The 18,451-nt window shown below is 41.0% G+C and overlaps 1 protein-coding gene across 3 annotated transcripts; it reads left to right on the top strand.

Moving 5' to 3' along the window:
* Positions 1-2,466: 2,466 nt before the first annotated feature.
* Positions 2,467-18,157, top strand: PRXL2C (peroxiredoxin like 2C). 3 transcript variants are annotated; one of them, XM_068974216.1, is made up of 6 exons: positions 2,467-2,666; positions 3,098-3,166; positions 4,061-4,114; positions 4,437-4,542; positions 10,130-10,171; positions 16,142-18,157. In XM_068974216.1, the coding sequence occupies exons 1-6, from the start codon at positions 2,469-2,471 to the stop codon at positions 16,267-16,269; spliced, it is 597 nt and encodes a 198-aa protein (XP_068830317.1). In that variant the 5' UTR covers positions 2,467-2,468; the 3' UTR covers positions 16,270-18,157. The 3 variants fall into 3 exon arrangements, with proteins under 3 accessions (XP_068830317.1, XP_068830316.1, XP_068830318.1); XM_068974215.1 differs by having other exon boundaries at positions 10,040-10,171; XM_068974217.1 differs by lacking the exon at positions 10,130-10,171.
* The last annotated feature ends 294 nt before the right edge of the window (positions 18,158-18,451 follow it).

Genomic DNA, 18,451 nt, shown 5'->3' with positions numbered 1-18,451 from the left:
AGTGATTTTTGTGAGGTTCTAGTTTTTTATCACAAATGTTAGAAACCCAGCTTGGCAAAGATATGACATTATTTAAAATATAGTGAAAAGAAATGCAGTCTAATGGAAATCATGAACTACCTCCCCTCACAAGAAGGATGTCAAACAGATAACCTCTACTTCCCTCAAGTATTTAAAATATGCTGCAGCGCCCCTGAGAGTACATCTGTGGTACCCCAGCACTGGGAGATCATGACCTAGAAATAGGTCTATGATTAGAACTGTCCAAACCCACAGCAGAGTTTCTCAAACTAGGAGCACTTAAATGTGTGTTCAATAATGGATGTCTTTACACAACCGGAAGCCAGAGGATTCTGGATCAGCCTCTCCTGTACTTTGTGGCAGAGTGAATACTCTGTGCTAGATAAGGGTGATCCTGAAGGTCTTCCACTAAACAAACACCATAAATTTTGTTATTGTTTAGTCGCCAAGTTGTGTCCGACATTTTGTGACACCATAGACTGCAGCACACCAGGCTTCCCTGTCCCTCAGCACCTCCTGGAATTTGCCCAAATTTATGTCCATTGAATCGGTGATGCCGTCCAACCATCTCATCCTCTGTCATCCTCTACTTCTACCTTCAATTTTTCCCAGCGTCAGGGTTTTCTAATGATTTGGCTCTTCGCATCAGGTGGCCAAAGTATTGGAGCTTTAGCATCAGTCCTTCCAATGATTATTCAGGGTTGATTTCCTTCAAGATTGACTGGTTTAATCTCCTTTCAGTCCAAAGGACTCTAAAGGATCATATTTTCTGAACCACAAATCCAGAAACAAGGTGGGTGAACTTTTAAAGACAAAGAACCTGAATGTTGTCTTGTTCTGCCCTGGAAGGCTTGGACACATTGTCACCATCTATGAGAAACCCCAGTACAAAACGAAACTCCAAGTCCAGGACCAGCTGAGTCTCAAAGAGGCTGCAAAAATTCCTAAATTCCCATATGCATGCTTGCCTGCAGCCTGCACCAGAAGAAAGTAAGGTGGGATAGAAACATGCTTAAAAGACTACCTGGTATGCATGTACTGTAGGACATCTACAAAACTGATGCAAAGCCATTTAAATCCATTTTTCTCATCCTTCTCAATCCATCATTTACATACATACATACATACATACATACATACCTACATACACACACAAAGTCATCTGACTTAAGGATCCTAGTAAATAGCTTTAGCAAAACAAAAGTTTGAAGAAAGAAAATGGACTCCTGAGACAACCTAGCACATTTATAAATAGGTTTATTATACCAGCTCTTAAAAAATATAATTGAGGGAATTTTCTCAAGTGATAGCAATGGTCTATATTTTTATGGAGTTGTGGCTCAGTGGTAAAGAATCTGCCTGCAGTGCAGCAGGAGACACAGGAGACGTGGGTTGGATCCTGGGTTTGGAAGATCCCATGGAGGAGGGAACGGCTACCCATTCCAATATTCTTGCCTGAAAAATCCTATGGACAGAGGAGCCTGGCGAGTTACCATCCAGGGGGCTGCAAAAGAGGGACCAAGCATGCAACAATAAGTGGATAACGGGTGAATAATCAGACAAAACTCACCTAACTGTGGACAGATGCACTAATTTTAATAGAGTAAAATGTTAACCAACAGTTAATCCACCATATCTAGGTGGTGGATATGGGGGTGTTCACTGTAAAATTCAACTTTCTGGGCATGTTTTTAAATTTCCATGATAAAATTTTGACAAATGTTTACATTTTAACTAAAAATAAAATTTAAATCCACACTTAAGATTTATACATTACAGTGTATGTTAACGATAGCTCCAAAAATAAAAATAAAAAAAGCATAAGAACTGAGGAGAGAGTGGATTTAAACCAGACTAAATCTAGCATATTTATGGATGTGCTTGGTAGGCAACTGATTCTCTTGAAAAGGTAACTAAGAAGCTAACTTCAGCCCAGATGGCTACGGAGGGCAGGGGCTTTCTTCACATTTAAGTCCTTTCTCGCCTTTGGTATCTCGCTCTCCTCTTTTCTCTCTTCTCTCTCTTCCCCCCCTCTCCCGGCTCCACGCCGTCTCTCCGTCTCCGTCTTTCTCTCTTCCCCCCATCCTGTCTCCCTTGTCTCTGTCTCTTTCTCTCTCCGCCCCCGCCCTACCCCCCACCCCGCCTCCGTGTCTCTCTCTGTCTCTCTTCCTACCATGAGCGGCTGGGTCAGAAATCTCGAGAGTGGTTCTGTACCTTTCTGCAGCTTCGGAACCATCGGAGCCACGTCAAACGCAGACTCTCGAGGTCTTGCCTGAGAACCGCCGGGTGCAGCGGGTTAGGCCCCGGAGCTCCGCAGCGAGCCTGGGCCCCGGGCAGCTCCGCCCCGCGGAGAGCCCCGCCCCTTGCGCTCCGCTTGGCCGCGATCCAACCCACCCAGCCTCCATCCCGCTCGGTCGCTATCCGGGCGCCCTCGGACGTAGGGCGCGATGGCAGACCCCTCCGAGGCCCCGGTCACGCGGCAGGTCAGCGGTCACGCCGCCCCAGCCCCAGTCCCAAGCGGCCCCGCGAGCTGGCAGCCCCTGGCCGCCGCCGTGGCCGAGCTGCCTGTGCTGGACGCCTCCGGGAGGCCTGTGCCGTTTGGTGAGCTGTTCCGAGAGCGCCGGGCTATCGTGGTCTTCGTGCGGGTGAGCACGGGCGACGGGACGATCCGGCGCAGGGACCTCACCTGCAGGCAGGGATGGAGGTTGTTTCCGCGGCCTCCCCTGGGGGGAGTTACATCTGGCCTCTGGAAGGGTCCAGGACCGGAGAACGGAACCCGCCGGGCCTGACCCTTCCTCTAGTGGCCGTCCACTAAAGGTTTCTGGAAGGCGGACTCCGCTCTCGCTTCCTTGAACGGGAAAGGAAAAGCAGCCCGCCAAGCCAAGGCCATTTTCTCAGCGAGCGAAGAGGCCTAACAGAGACTGCGTGGGGCCCAATTTCAGGGCACATTTGGGCACCCTTGACATCTCTAACAGTCTTGGGTGTAGCATTACGTCACGCATAAGTACTTGGTTATTTCTGACTCCGAGAGTGTTAGTTGCTAACTTGTCCTTTTTGCCTGTGTTGGGATTTGCAGCATTTCCTGTGTTACATCTGCAAGGAATACGTAGAAGATCTGGCCAAAATCCCCAAGAGTTTCTTACAAGTAAGTTTCCCTAGAGTGAGCAGCAGCGTGCCCCGCTTCCGGGCGGCCTGGTGAAACTCACCTGTGGTTTATGAGGAGTGTGATGGCATGAGGTGCAGAATGCGCCGCCTCTCCAGCACAGACGCTCACAAACCCAGATTATCATCATCCCACACATCTCCCCAACACCTCCAAAAAGGGAAGAGACTCATTGGAAGTGTATTTCTGTCCTATTCATTACTGCCTGACTATAAAAAGACTAACCATAATAATGATTTTGGTGTTACCTAATAACCTGCCTATTCTCAAATGTTGATTGATAATTATGAAAAACAGAAATGCTAGAAATATTTTCTTTTCTTTAGTTTTATAATACAGACACTCCAAATAGTTGTTCGTTACAGGAAGTTACTAGTATAACTTAAAGATGAAAAATTTGTATCCTTAATGGAATTACAGTTCCACATTCTTGTGACAGCCACATACAGGTGTATTTCCTCAAGCATATAAAGGTTTGTCCCCAGGTTAGCTTTTTTAGTGAAAGCATTGGTAGCTTCTGTAAAATTAAGATCTGTTTTCAGCAGACCTTGTCAATCAAGATGTGAAAGAATAAAATTGTCTGATTAAATAACCCTACTTTAATAGTGTTTATTCTAGTTTAATGTATGCCTTTTGGGAAAGTGTTGAGAATTACTGACTATTATTTTTAAATTCTTACTTAGCAAAAGAATCATCTGAATTAATTGAATATTTGAGCATAATTGCTTTGACTCACACAATTTGGCTGTTTATACCGTTCTTCTGGAAGCCTATAGGTGGCATTAAAATGGAAGAAAAGAATTGGATTAGGGGAAGTTATAATTAGGGGAAACATAATTTCTAATAATATGTACATGTCCTTTTTCTCTCCTAAAGGAAGCAAATGTCACTCTCATAGTGATTGGACAGTCATCCTACCATCATATTGAGGTAAATATATAGCCAATTGGGACCCTAACAGGCTAAATCTGTTTTAGATGTAAAAATTATATAATTACCTAAATCACTTAAGTGTTAGTCACTCAGTCATGTCCAACTCTTTGCAACCCCATGGACTGTAGCCTGCCACACTCCCCTGTCCATGGAATTCTCCAGGCAAGAATACTGGAATGGGTAGCCATTCCCCTCTTCAGGGGATCTTCCTGACCCAGGGATCGAACCTGGGTCTAAATTTGCTAAAATTTAGTCAGATTATCACTATTTTTCTCTCATTTGTCTTGATAAAAATTCCAACTATACTTTTTTTTTTCAGCCTTTCTGTAAACTAACTGGGTATTCTCATGAAATCTATGTTGATCCTGAGAGAGAAATTTATAAAAGATTGGGAATGAAAAGAGGTGAAGAAATTGCCTCCTCAGGTAAGACATGTCTCAAGTAGGAAATCCTGATAGTATATTTCACATTTCACATAAGTATATATATGCATAGGGGAATAAATGGTAAATTCATAAATCAACCTGCTCTTTATGATTCTAGTAAGTGGTCCAGATTCATGATACTCTAAAAGATTCATTTCCTGGATGTAATGACATGGAAGGCTGTTGGTGAAGTTCTAAATGAATGAAAAAATGCAAGTTCAAAGCAGTGTTTTCAGTATGATTTCGTTTTTGTGAAAATAAAAACTATTTTCATAAACATAAATATCTATACTATTATATATGTGTGTGTGATGAAAATTGTTTTGAAAGACATTGCAATGTTTACCCCAAGACATGGGAGTGAGAACAGTGGCTTATATATATATGTATGTGTATATATATATATATATATATATTTTTTTTTTTTACAATGAGTATATTTTACTTTTGTATTTAAAAGAAAAATAATATTGCTTAAGTTAATATATTTTCATACCTCAACACCATGGCTTTGAACACTCTTATGTTCTTTAACTGATGAAATCTTAGTTTTCATCTAAAGCCCAACTCAAAGGGGGTCTAAATAGCTCTACCAGCAGAAGCAATTGCTTCCCTCATTGTTTTTTAATAGCATCTTGTACTTTATTATATACTCTATGATCGAACTTAAGGTGATAAGTAGTATAGTTAGTTGAAAGGTTTGATGTTTTATTCATCTCTATATGGTTCACATTCCCTGCCCTTGCACAATTCTTTATAATTAAAAGTACAATAAGCTTTAGGTGAACTATTGATATGTGTTTTAGATAAAAGGAACTTGGCTTCTGAAATACCAAGCAAGAAAACTCAACTAGAACCCAGATCAGTTACTCTGAACAAATGTTGAGAATGACACCCATGGTACCCACTGTGTTGGCTGTTCCCAGGACGACTGTGACAAAAGACGCAGTCCCTGCCCTCCCAATGCTCATAATCTACCCTGGGAGAAAGAAGCAAACAGTTAATTACATTACAGCTTAGGGCTTGTAAAAGAGGAGAGCATGTATTGGCAATACCTATAATACAGAATGGAGAAGGCAATGGCATCCCACTCCAGTACTCTTGCCTGGCAAATCTCATTTCACGGAGGAGCCTGGTAGGCTGCAGTCCATGGAGTCGCTAAGAGTCAGACACGACTGAGCGACTTCACTTTCACTTTTCACTTTCATGCATTGGAGAAGGAAATGGCAACCCACTCCAGTGTTCTTGCCTGGAGACTCCCAGGGACGGGGGACCCTGGTGGGCTGCTGTCTATGGGGTTGCACAGAGTCGGACACGACTGAAGTGACTTAGCAGATAATACAGAAATGCCTGTAATACCAGAAATGCACAGGGAGAGAAGAATCTGGGAGGGCTTCTTAGAAATGGTGTTGTCTAAGCTCACTCTTTAAGGAGTTAGCTGGCTGAAGTGAGGCTGGGAATGCTGCAGCTGACAGAAAGTAGCCCATCAGTATGAAAAATTTTGACTCTTGGAGAACTGCAGGAGTTCTCTATGTCTGGCCAGAGACTAAGAGCCAGTTGGGAATTGTGTGAGCCAAGGGACTGAGTCTGGGAACAAGCCAAGGAGTTTGGATTCATTCTCAAGGCAGTGGGGGAGTCATAAAAGTGTTGGAGTGGAGAAGTCTTGTTGCCAGGTAGAGGAGCAATTGGAACGTGCCAAACAGGAGGTATCAATTGTAATTGGTGTTCTTGACAAGTCTGTAGTAATAGCCTAGAAAGAAATGACAGGGCATGAAGTAGAGACACAGAGGGACAGATCACAGAGCTGCTACTTATGAAGCGGAGTTGACATGATCCCTTCCTTTACTAATGTTTTTAAAGAAAGCGACCTAAACTTTATTAAAACTAATGATGAGGTACCATAGATAGAGAATCTGTTCTTTTTTTCCTCCTCTCTTTTTAGTATAGGAAATTGCAACAGTACAGATTGTGAACCTTAATCTTTGGTAGACTATTTTCCTGTGCTATATCAGAGCCTCAGCACATGTAAGGTCTGTTTATCATTTAGCTGCTTTTGATATAAACTGTGAGTTTTACTTTAGTGACACCTCATCATTCATTGCCTCAATAGAGAGAGAGAATTGCAAAGAAAACAGATGAATTTAAAGCAAAATACATGCTTATAATTATAAAGAAAGTATATTCAAATCATTTAAACTCCTTTGATCTGTGTCAAACAACTCTCTTTCCAAACAGAAAACACTAGGTTCTCATGAAATGATTTTTTAAAGTTCCCACCTGAAAAAGCACAGGTCTTAGAATCAGTCTCAGAATAATCCTACTTGAAAGCAACATTGAAAATAAAATATAATAATTTAAAATTAATGGGACAGGTTATAAAGACAAAGAATAAGAAAATAAAGCCACTAAATTCAAGGAGGTAATGGGTTTACCTGATATTTCATCTTGCCTTACTTGATAATAAGCCAGTTTATGGTATTAAATCTACAGTGATCGCTGTAGACAGCAGATAAGTGCATGCAGGAAACATGCTTCTTACAATACCTAATCTAATATTTCAAATTCAAATTCTGGTCTTGAGTCCAAGAACCAAAGTAAAGAGGAAAACATTGGGAAAAAAAAAACAGGAGTTTTACACATAACTAAATTCATACTGGCAAAATTAGACTGTGCTTTACAGCCAAGATTGTGAAATTCTAGGTTGTGGAATCTTCTTCAATTGAATTTTTAACATTTCAGAAATATTAAATGACCCTTCTTTGGATATAAGGGGATAGTTTGGATTTATGAACATTATTTTAGGTATAAAATCCTTGAAAACATTAACTTTAGTCCTTTACCCATGTCTCTAAGCTAGTGAGAATGTATTTGCTTCTTTGTAAGAGGAATGAATGTCCATCCTCTTATAAACACAAAAGAAATAGAAAAGTTGGAGAGATGAAGGAAATAATAGGTTTCTGGAAATATTAAGAAATCAGGCAGGTCAAAGGCAGCATAATCATTAAAATAAAAAGCCCAAAGCACTAGTTGAAGCTGGACTGCAGGGCTGAGGGGTTAGCTCTGTGCTGTGACTCCCACAGGAGAAGATAAATGGGACTGGTAACTGTGTACACTGGTTGACATGCACCTGGAGAGGCAGACCGCGGCAGGCAGGAAGACCTGGGCTGCAGTGTCTCACTGCTCAGTCACTCTCTGGCCTTAGAATTGGTGGAGTCCAAATTTTTTTTTTTTTAATAAAAGGCAGGGGTAGGAAAAAGATAAGTTATAAAACAGGTAGTTTCTTTACTCAAAGGTAGTGAAAGTATCAGGCACTGTGAGAAAGGAAATAGAAAAACTGACAAGTAAAAATGGAAAGGTAGCTATAGTTACTGTTGTTATAGCTAAACCTCAGAGTCTCAGTGGCATATAAAGAATGAAGTTAGTTCCTATTCATTCACGTTTCAAAAAGGATACTTCTATTGGGTGCTTCTCCAAGCAGCAATTGAGGGACACAGTAGGAAAGACTCAGGCCTCTTCCATCATGTGGCTCTGCCATTGTCAATCCAAACTTCAAAGGATGTATTTAGGTTGGTGCAAAAGTAATTGATGTTTTAGACCATGAATTTTAAATTATAACTAGGCTCAAACACATCTTTATTAATCAAAGTAGGTATCAATACAATCAACACATTTTTGGCACCAAGCAATAAATTGGTTTATTCCTGTAGTGTAAAAATCCATTCTTTGGGATTCAACAAACTCTTGGAAAGCATTTTCTGCCTCTTGCTGGTTGTGGATGCATTTTTCCCGCAAAAAGTTGTCGAGATGCTTGAAGAAGTGGTAGTCAGATGTCAAGAGGTCAGGTGAATATGGCGAATGAGGCAAAACTACATAGCTCAGTTCATTCAACTTCTGAAGCATTGGTTGTGCTACGTGCGGGCATTATCATGGAGAAGAGCTGGGCCCTCTCTATTGACCAATGCCAGGAGTAGGCATTTCAGTTTTTGGTGCATCTCATCAATTTGCCGAGCATACTTCTCAGATGTAATGGTTTCACCAGGATTCAGAAAGCTGTAGTGATACAGTGACCATAACCTTTTTGTGGTGCAAGTTTGGCTTTGGGAAGTGCTTTGGAGCCTCTTCCTGGTCCAGCTACTGAGCTGGTCATCACCAGTTGTCATTGCACACCACAATCCAATTGAGAAATGCTTCCTTGTTGTTGCATAGAATAAGAGAAGACAACACTTCAAAATGACATTTTTAAAAATTTCCGGTCAGCTCATGTGGCACCCACTCATTAAGCTTTATCACCTTTCCAATTTGCTTCAAATGCCCAATGACTGTAGAACAGCCTATGTTGAGTTCTTTGGAAACTTCTCATGTAGTTGTAAGAAGATCAGCTTTGATGATCTCAGTTGGTCGTTGTCAGCTTCCGATGGCTGGGCACTATGTTCCTCATCTTCAAGGCTCTTGTCTCCTTTGTAAAACTTCTTGAACCACCACTGCACTGTGCATTCATCAACAGTTCCTGGGCCAGTGCATCACTGAGTTGTTTCTACTGCTTTATGATTCATTTTAAACTCAAATGAGAAAATTGCTCAGATTTGGTAGTCTAACATCATTTCCATAGTCCAAAATAAATGTGAAATAAATAGCAAGTAATAAGTCATTAGCAAAAAAGACATAAAATGAGAAATGTGCATGAAAATGATATATAACATAACCACATGTATTAAGAATGTATTCCAAAATCAAATGGCAAATTTCAGCAATGCAAAAACTGCAGCTATATTTGCACCAACCTGATAGAAAAAACATGGATAAGCACCTCTGGAGAGGTTTTTAGGAGATGCCAGGGAAGTGGCACACATTATTTTACTCATTGGTTTGATTGTGGTCATAGAGCCATACCAAACCCCAGGAAGACTGGGAAATGTTTAGTTGTGGTCCCAGAAAGAGTAAACAAGTTTCGACCAGCATATAACAGTAGTCTGTGCCACAATGTCTTTTGAAGAGGAATGCAGTTATCTATTACTAGGTAAGAGACTAAACCAAATATAAATGGGGGATTAAAAAGGAAAGCACTGCCAGTTTGACAATTCTATAGCTGACATTTTTCAGTGGCAGAAAATGATTTGGGTCTGTCATCACTTCCTCTTTTAAAGTAGTAGTTCTCAACTGAGGACAATTTGACCCCTCCCCCACCCAGGGGATATTTGCCACTGTCTGGAGACATTTTCAATTGTCACAGCTTGGTAAATGGTGGTTGCTATGGCATGAAGTAAGTTCAGAGAGCATGGATGATGGCAATCACCCTATGTTACTCAGGACAAAGACTTATCTGGTCTAAACATCAGTAGTGAAAGGCTGAGAAACTTCTTCGGAGGAAGAGAAAAAGGCAAGTCAAAAAGTAAGATAATACATAAGAGAGAGACTGTTTTCTAAAAATACTAACGTTATCTTAATATCAAGTCAAATATAAAATGATAACATCTAAAGACAATTCCTAATATTTCAGGACAGAGCCCCCATGTAAAATCAAATATACTCTCAGGAAGCATTCGGAGCCTGTGGAGAGCAGTAACTGGCCCTCTTTTTGATTTTCAAGGAGACCCAGCTCAGCAAGGTGGAACACTCATTTTAGGTCCAGGTAAGCATCAAAGCTCAGCTTCAGCAGTGTGCTTTTTATGCTATCTGGAAGTCAAAAGGCCATCCGCTTTCTTTATAAAGTAGCCGCCATGTAAAAGTGTACACGGTAGCAGTCAGGATGCTGTGCTCTCACAGGGGACATCGTTTGTCTTCAAACACTCCTGTATATTTTTGATGTCTGTTTACTGGATGTACTGTGGCCACCATTCCATGCCTGAGTGATTCCAGGTATTCGGGATAGGGAAAATCAGTGGTGGTTTGGTGATTTGTATGTGGCTATAATACTCCTTAAAAATTTCAGTGGAGGTGAGCAGACGACCCACAAAATGCATAACAATTATACCAAAGAAATTCTTGTACTGTTAAGAAAGTTCTAGGACCCACAACAGATTTCCTAACCTGGTGATCTGGCAAAGGGACTGAGAACCCCCAGAGAATTTAACTTTGGAGGCCAGTGGGATTTGATTACAGAATTTACATAGGACTAGGGAAACAGACTCTTGGAGGGCACAAATAAGACCCTGTGCACACGAGGACCCAGGAGAAAAGAGCAGTGACCCCACAAGAGACTGACCCAGACTTGCCTGTGAGTGTCCAGAAGTCTCCGGTGGAGGCAGGGGTTGGTGGTGGCCTGATGCAGAGTCAGGGGCACTGAGTGCGGCAGTGCATCCACGGGACCTTTTGAAGGAGGTCGCCTGTATCTTCATTGCCTCCACCATAGTTTGGCCTCAGGTCAAACAACAGGGAGGGAACACAGCCCCATCCATCAATATAAAATTGGATTAAAGATGTACTGAGCATGCTCTGCCCCTCAGAACAAGACCCAGTTTCCCCCACAGTCAGCCTCTCCCATCAGGAAGATTCCATAAGCTTCCTATCCTTGTCCTTCATAAGGCAGACCAAATGAAAACCACAATCATAGAAAACCAATCAAACTGATCTCACGGACCACAGCCTTGTCTAACTCAATGAAACTATGAGCCATGCTTTATAGAGGCACCCAAGATGGACGGGTCATGGTGGAGAGTTCTGACAAAACGTGGTCCACTGGCGAAGGGAATGGCAAACCACTTCAGTATTCTTGCCTTGAGAACCCCATGACAGTATGAAAAGGCAAAAAGATATGACACTGAAAGATGAACTCCCCAGGTCAGTGGGTGCCCAGTATGCTACCGGAGAAGAGCAGAGAAATAACTCCAGAAAGAATGAAGAAACAGAGTAAAAGCTGTGGATGAGCCCAGCTGTGGAAGCGACTGGTGATGGAAATAAAGTCCGATGCTGTAAAGAGCAATATTGCTTAGGAACCTGGAATGTTAGGTCCATGAATCAAGGTAAATTAGAAGTGGTCAAGCAGGAGATGGCAAGAGTGAACATCTATATTTTAGGTGAACTAAAATGGACTGGAGTGGGCAAATTTAATTCAGATGACCATTATATCTACTACTGTGGGCAAGAATCCCTTAGAGGTAATGGATTTTTTCAGCATTATGTTTCCCATGTAGGTTATTACAAAATATTGGGTAGAGTTCCCTGTTCAATACACTAGGTCCTTGTTGATTACCTATTATATATATAGTAGTGTATATATGTTAATTTCACACTCCTAATTTATTCCTCCCCCCATCTGTCCCCTTTGGCTACCATAAGTTGAAGTCTGTTTCTGTTTTGTAAATAAGTTCATTTGTATCATTTTTTTTTTTTTAGATTCCGCATGTAAGTGATGTCATATGATATTTATCTTTCTTTGACTTAGTTCACCTAGTATGATAATCCCTAGGTTCATCCATGTGGCTGCGGGTGGCGTTATTTCATTCTTTTTTATGGCTGAGATTCCATTGTGTATCTGTTTCCCTGTTGATGGACATTGGGTTGCTTCCATGTCCTGGCTATTGTAAATAGTGCTGCAGTGAACATTGGAGTGCATGTATCTTTTTAAATTATGGTTTTCTCCAGATTCATACCCAGGAGTGGGATTGCTGGATCATATGGTAGTTGTTAGGGGTTTTTTTTAATTTTTTATTTATTTATTTTTGGCTGTGCTGGGTCTTTGTTGCTATGCAGGCTTTTCTCTAGTTGTGGCGAGTGGCAGCTACTCTCTAGTTGTGGTGCATGGGCTTCTCATTCCAGGGGCATTTCTTGTTGCCTGCAGAGCACAGGCTCTGGGGCTTCAGTAGTTGTGGCTTTTGGGCTCTGGAGCAGAGGCGCAATAGTTGTGGCATGTGGGCTTAGTTGCTGCTCAGCGTGTCGAATCTTCCTGGATCAGGGATTGAACCCATGTCTCCTGCATTGGCTGGCAGATTCTTTACCACTGAGCCACCAGGGAAGCCCTATATTTAGTTTTTTAAGGAACCTCCATACTGTTCTCCATCGGAGAAGGCAATGGCACCCCACTCCAGTACTCTTGCCTGGAAAATCCCATGGATGGAAGAGCCCGGAAGGGTGCAGTCCATGGGGTCGCTGAGGGTCGGACACGACTGAGCAACTTCACTTTCACTTTTCACTTCCATGCATTGGAGTAGGAAGTGGCAACCTACTCCAGTGTTCTTGCCTGGAAAATCCCAGGGACGGGGGAGCCTGGCGGACTGCCGTCTATGGGGTTGCACAGAGTCGGACACGACTGAAGCAACTTAGCAGCTTAGCAGCATACTGTTCTCCATAGTGGTTGTACCAGTTTACATTCCCACTGACCCTGTAAGAAGGTTCCCTTTTCTCTACACCCTCTCCAGCATTTATTGTTGGTAGACTTTTTGATAATGGCCATTCGAACCAGTGTGAGGAGATACCTTATTGTAGTTTTGATTTGCATTTCTCTGATAAGTAACAGTGTTAAACATCTTTTCATGTACTTTTTGGCCATCTGTATGACATCTTTTAGACTGACTAGTTTTCTGTGATTATGGTTTGTGTGTCTGCCCTCTGATGCCTCTTGCAACACCTACTGTCTTACTTGGGTTTCTCTTACCTTGGACGTGGGGTATCTCTTCATGGCTGCTCCAGCAAAGCACAGCCGCTGCTCCTTACCTTGGATGAGGGGTATCTCCTCACAGCCATCCCTCCTGACATTGAACGTGGAGTAGCTCCTCTCGGCCCTTCTGCGCCCGGGCAGCCACTGCTCCTTGGACGTGGGGTTGCTCCTCCCGGCCACCGCCCCTGACCTCGGGTGTGGGGTAGCTCCTCTCGGCCACGCTTCTGCGTGGTCTGTCGCAGCCTTGTCTAACTCAATGAAACTAAGCCATGCCCGCGGGGTCACCCAAGACGGTCGGGTCATAGTGGAGAGGGCTGACAAAATGTGGTCCGCAAAAGAAGGGAATGGCAAACCACTTAAGTATTCTTGCCTTGAGAACCCCATGAACAGTATGAAAAGGCAAAATGACAGGATACTGAAAGAGGAACTCCCCAGGTCAGTAGGTGCCCAATATGCTACTGGAGATCAGTGGAGAAATAACTCCAGAAAGAATGAAGGGATGGAGCCAAAGCAAAAACAATACCCAGCTGTGGATGTGACTGGTGATAGAAGCAAGGTCTAATGCTGTAAAGAGCAGTATTGCATAGGAACCTGGAGTGTTAGGTCCATGAATTGAGGCAAATTGGAAGTAGTCAAACAGGAAATGGCAAGAGTGAACATCAGTATTCCAGGAATCAGTGAACTAAAATGGACTGGAATGGGTGAATTTAACTTAGATGACCATTATATCTACTACTGTGGGCAGGAATCCCTTAGAAGAAATGGAGTAGCTATCATGGTCAACAAAAGAGTCCGAAATGCAGTATTTGGATGCAATCTCAAAAACGACAGAATGATCTCTCTTCGTTTCCAAGGCAAACCATTCAATATCACAGTAATCCAAGTCCATGCCCCAACCAGTAATGCTGAAGAAGCTGAAGTTGAACGGTCCTATGAACACCTACAAGACCTTTTAGAACTAACACCCAAAAAAGATGTCCTTTTCATTATAGGGGACTGGAATGCAAAAGGAGGAAGTCAAGAAACACCTGGGGTAACTGGCAAATTTGGCATTGGAATACAGAATGAAGCAGGGCAAAGGCTAATAGAGTTTTTCCAAGAGAACGCACTGGTCATAGCAAACACCCTCTTCCTACAACACAAGAGAAGACTCTACACATGGACATCATCAGATAGTCAACACCAAAATCAGATTGATTATATTCTTTGCAGCCAAAGATGAAGAAGCTCTATACAGTCAGCAAAAACAAGACCGGGAGCTGACTGTGGCTCAGATCATGAACTCCTTACTGCCAAATTCAGAATGAAATTGAAGAAAGCAGGGAAAACCACTAGACCATTCAGGTATGACCTAAATCAAATTCCTTAGGATTATACAGTGGAAGTGAGAAATAGATTTAAGGGCCTAGATCTGATAGAGTGCCTGATGAACTATGGTGACATTGTACAGGAAACAAGGATCAAGACCATCCCCATGAAAAGAAATACAAAAAAGCAAAATGGCTGTCTGGGGAGGCCTTACAAATAGCTGTGAAAAGAAGAGAAGCAAAAAGCAAAGGAGAAAAGGAAAGATGTACCCATTTGAATGCAGAGTTCCAAAGAATAGCAAGGAAAGATTAAAAAAAAAGCCTTCTTCAGCGATCAATGCAAAGAAATAGAGGAAATCAATAGAATGGGAATGACTAGAGATCTGAACTGAATTTATTTTATAAAAAGCCAGTTCATGATATTAAATCTACAATGGTTAGTGTAGACAGCATATAGGTACAATACAGAAAACAGGCCTCTTATAATATTTAGTAATCTAATGTTGTTTTATGTTAAAATTCTGGTCTTCATTCCAAGAATTAAAGTAAACAGGATCTAGACTATAAATTTCATTGAGTTAGACAAGGCTGTGGTCCTAGTGTGATTAGATTGACTGGTTTTTTGTGAGTATGGTTTCAGTGTGTCTGCCCTCTGATGCCCTCTTGCAACACCTACCATCTTACTTGAGTTTCTCTTACCTTGGGCGTGGGGTATCTCTTCACGGCTGCTCCAGCAAAGCACAGCCACTGCTCCTTACCTTGGATGAGGAGTATCTCCTCCCGCCGCCGTTCCTGACCTTCAGGGTGGGGTGGCTCCTCTAGGCCCTCCTGTGCCCGCACAGCCACCACTCCTTGGACGTGGGGTTGCCCCTCCCAGCCGCTGCCCCTAGCCTTGGGCATGGGGTTGCTGCTCCCCGGTCGCTGCCCTGGCCTTGGGCATGGGGTTGCTCCTTCCTGCTGCCGCCCTTGGCCTCGGACACGGGGTGGCTCCTCTCGGGCACCACCCCTGGCCTTGGATGCACGGTGGCTCCTCTTGGCCGTCGCCTCTGACCTCTGACGCGGGGTGGTTCCTCCTGGCCGCTGCCCCTGGCCTCGGACGCGGGGTAGCTCTCAGCCGCGCTTAGTGCGCCGGCCCACCGCCACCACCTGCGCTTAAATTACTAGTATTTCATTTGAGCAGATAGAAGAATTGTATTATATAACTGATTGTCTTAATGCTCTTATTTTTCAGCCTCTTTTAGGCTATGGTTATAATATATGTAGGCTATTAAATTGGTAATTAGGAGTAAATTTTTTAAGGAAGGGATTTATTCTGTTATTACATTTAAGAAACAGATGATTTTCTGGTTTGATATCTACACTAGTTCCATATTCTTCCTGTCTGTTTGACAAGCTGTTTTATTTAATTACATTTAATGAAACCTAACAGAAGGTTATAATTTAAGTCTTTCCCTTTGCAGCAGGGAAAGTACATAAAGAATTAAGTACTAACCTTATTTAACCATAATTTTTGTCATGCTTTACTACCTTAATTAAAATTTATTGTGTCATTATATGGAGAATGCTATGTACTCCAGGTAAATAACTTTTTCATTTGGACTAATTAGAAGTTAAAATACTGACCTGATTCTAGAAAGCAGTACATCTAATGAATAACCCTATATGTTAACCTTTACCTTGTATTCTTATTCTCTTCTAGGTAACAACATCCATTTTATACACCATGATAGGAATAGGTTGGATCATAAACCCATCAACTCTGTTTTACAGCTTGTAGGAGTTCAGCATGTGGACTTTACAAGCAGACCTGCAGTTATCCATGTGTGACATTACAGATTCTCTCAATTTCAAATGGACCTTGAGACATGACCTGAAACATGGGGATGTCATTTCCTCATGCAATGCCTATGTTGTTGACCCTCCCCAACTTTTGAGGAGTTATAGAACCATAAAGAGGCTTTGTACCACTGTTTGAACATCATGCTGAGAGACATCAGTTGTCCAAAATGTGATATCTGTAATTTTATAGCTTTTAAGGGTTTATTTTATATAGCAATTTTTGTAATAAAAAAAAAAAACCTAAATTTTACTTACACAAAGTAAAACTTTAAAAGCTATTAAATTATAAATACCAGTCTTTATTTTACCGTATGCTATATCTATTCAATGAAGATATTTTTGGCCATTAAAATCATACATTTTTATAAAGAACATATAAGGAGAAAGGGAAGCAACCAAGAACATTTGATCCATTGAGAAAGGCAGGAACTCAATCTCTGTAAATAGCATAATCATATTTTTGTAGGTATACATTTATATTTTTGTTTGCTTAAAAAGAAAGACAGGAAGTAAACATACCAGAGTATCACCAGTAGATATCACTAGGTGGTAGGATTACAGGGTTTTTTTTTCCTGTACTTTTTTATATTTCCCAACTATTCTGTTATGAACATGATTCATTTTTTGGCAAAGAAAAGATCTTGAAAAATTATATGAAGAATATGTTCCCACATAGCAAGCTCCACAAAGGTGCAGTTATACAGGCTGCAGGCCATACGTTTCTAATTCTTTACTCAGAGGAAACACGGCAGACCAAACCTACATATAGCCTACATTCACAGACTTTGGCCACACACCCAGTATCTATTTCACTAGGATTTTGTTTAGGGGGGCAGGGGTTACTAGTAAAAGGAGAAAAATATGTTTGCAATATTTGATACGTGTTTAAAATATAATCAGTATGCTTTTTGAAAGGAAATTTTAAGAATTGTTTAAACTGAAAAAATAAGAAATTTTGTAATTTAAATGTGCACTATGATTTGGTTGTATATTCTCAAACAGCTTCTATTTCCCACCCCCAAGTTGCTTTTATTTAATGAACAATTGTCATCTTTTATTTTTCTAGAGTCTTAATATCTTTAGTGGGAAGTGTCCTAGGAATTCTGAAAAGTACAGCAAGATTAAAATATTGGTAATTATTAGCAAGTATAATATTGCTTTGAACTTAAAATACTTTTATAACACGCATATAAAGGTCATACACAAAATATACTTTAAAGTGCCCCAAAATCTGAATCTATTTTCATGTGTATAAAGACAGAAATCATGTTTTTAATCAATGGAAATGGGATAGCTCATAAAAATTAAAATTAAAGTGTTTTGTTCTATTTTATTAAGTAAGGAAACATTGGTGGCCCACATACCTTTACTGACTTTAGACTTAAAACTGCTGAATCATAGCTGACACAAAATTTATATATTTACATTTATATTATAAAAATGTACATATAAAAATGCCATATTTTTTAAAGATACATAAACGCTTCAACGAGGAACAGTTACATAAATACAGTGCAAGAGTAAATTGCCTACCCAGACAAACACAGTGTGAGAGAAGCTGATGTTGAATAACAGTTTTTTAAAAAGCAAGCATGGCAGTTTATACTTATTGCCCACCATTAAGCAGACATTAGAAATGTTTGAAGTCTTGAAGAACTGGTCTGTAAGTCAACCTCTGGTGTCCTCACAACAGTGATTTTTTTTTTTAATGGGTCCTGTATGTTTTGATTTCTTCTATTTAGAAAGTTGGAAATCTGTAATGAATTTATTCAATGAATGATGTGGCCAAAGAAAAAAAAAAAGACTATCACTTTTGAAGGTTTTAGCAAACTTATGATTGAAAACTAACCTTACATTGAAATTCTAAGACATTGAAGACATTGAAATTGGCCCCTAAGAAGAAAACTAAACAAAATAAATAGTGAAAGCTCAAATGGGATAGAGATTTAATTTTAAATTCTATAACTTTGCCTTATAGTTTCCAAACTTATGATATAGCCCCTACTTTTAATTGGGTAAAAGTGAATTCTACATCAGAAAGAAATGAATTTTTGTTGTTATTCTTGTTGTTTAGTCACTAAGTTGTGTCCAACTCTTTTGCAACTCCATGGACTGTAGTCCATCAGGCTCCACTATCTACGGGATCTCCCAGGCGAGAATACTGACTGTT

The sequence above is a fragment of the Capricornis sumatraensis genome, chromosome 6 (assembly GCF_032405125.1).
Source record: "Capricornis sumatraensis isolate serow.1 chromosome 6, serow.2, whole genome shotgun sequence".
Lineage (NCBI taxonomy): Eukaryota > Metazoa > Chordata > Mammalia > Artiodactyla > Bovidae > Capricornis > Capricornis sumatraensis.
The sequence above is the reverse complement of the archived record's forward strand: the minus strand, read 5'-3'. Positions and strand labels throughout refer to the sequence as shown.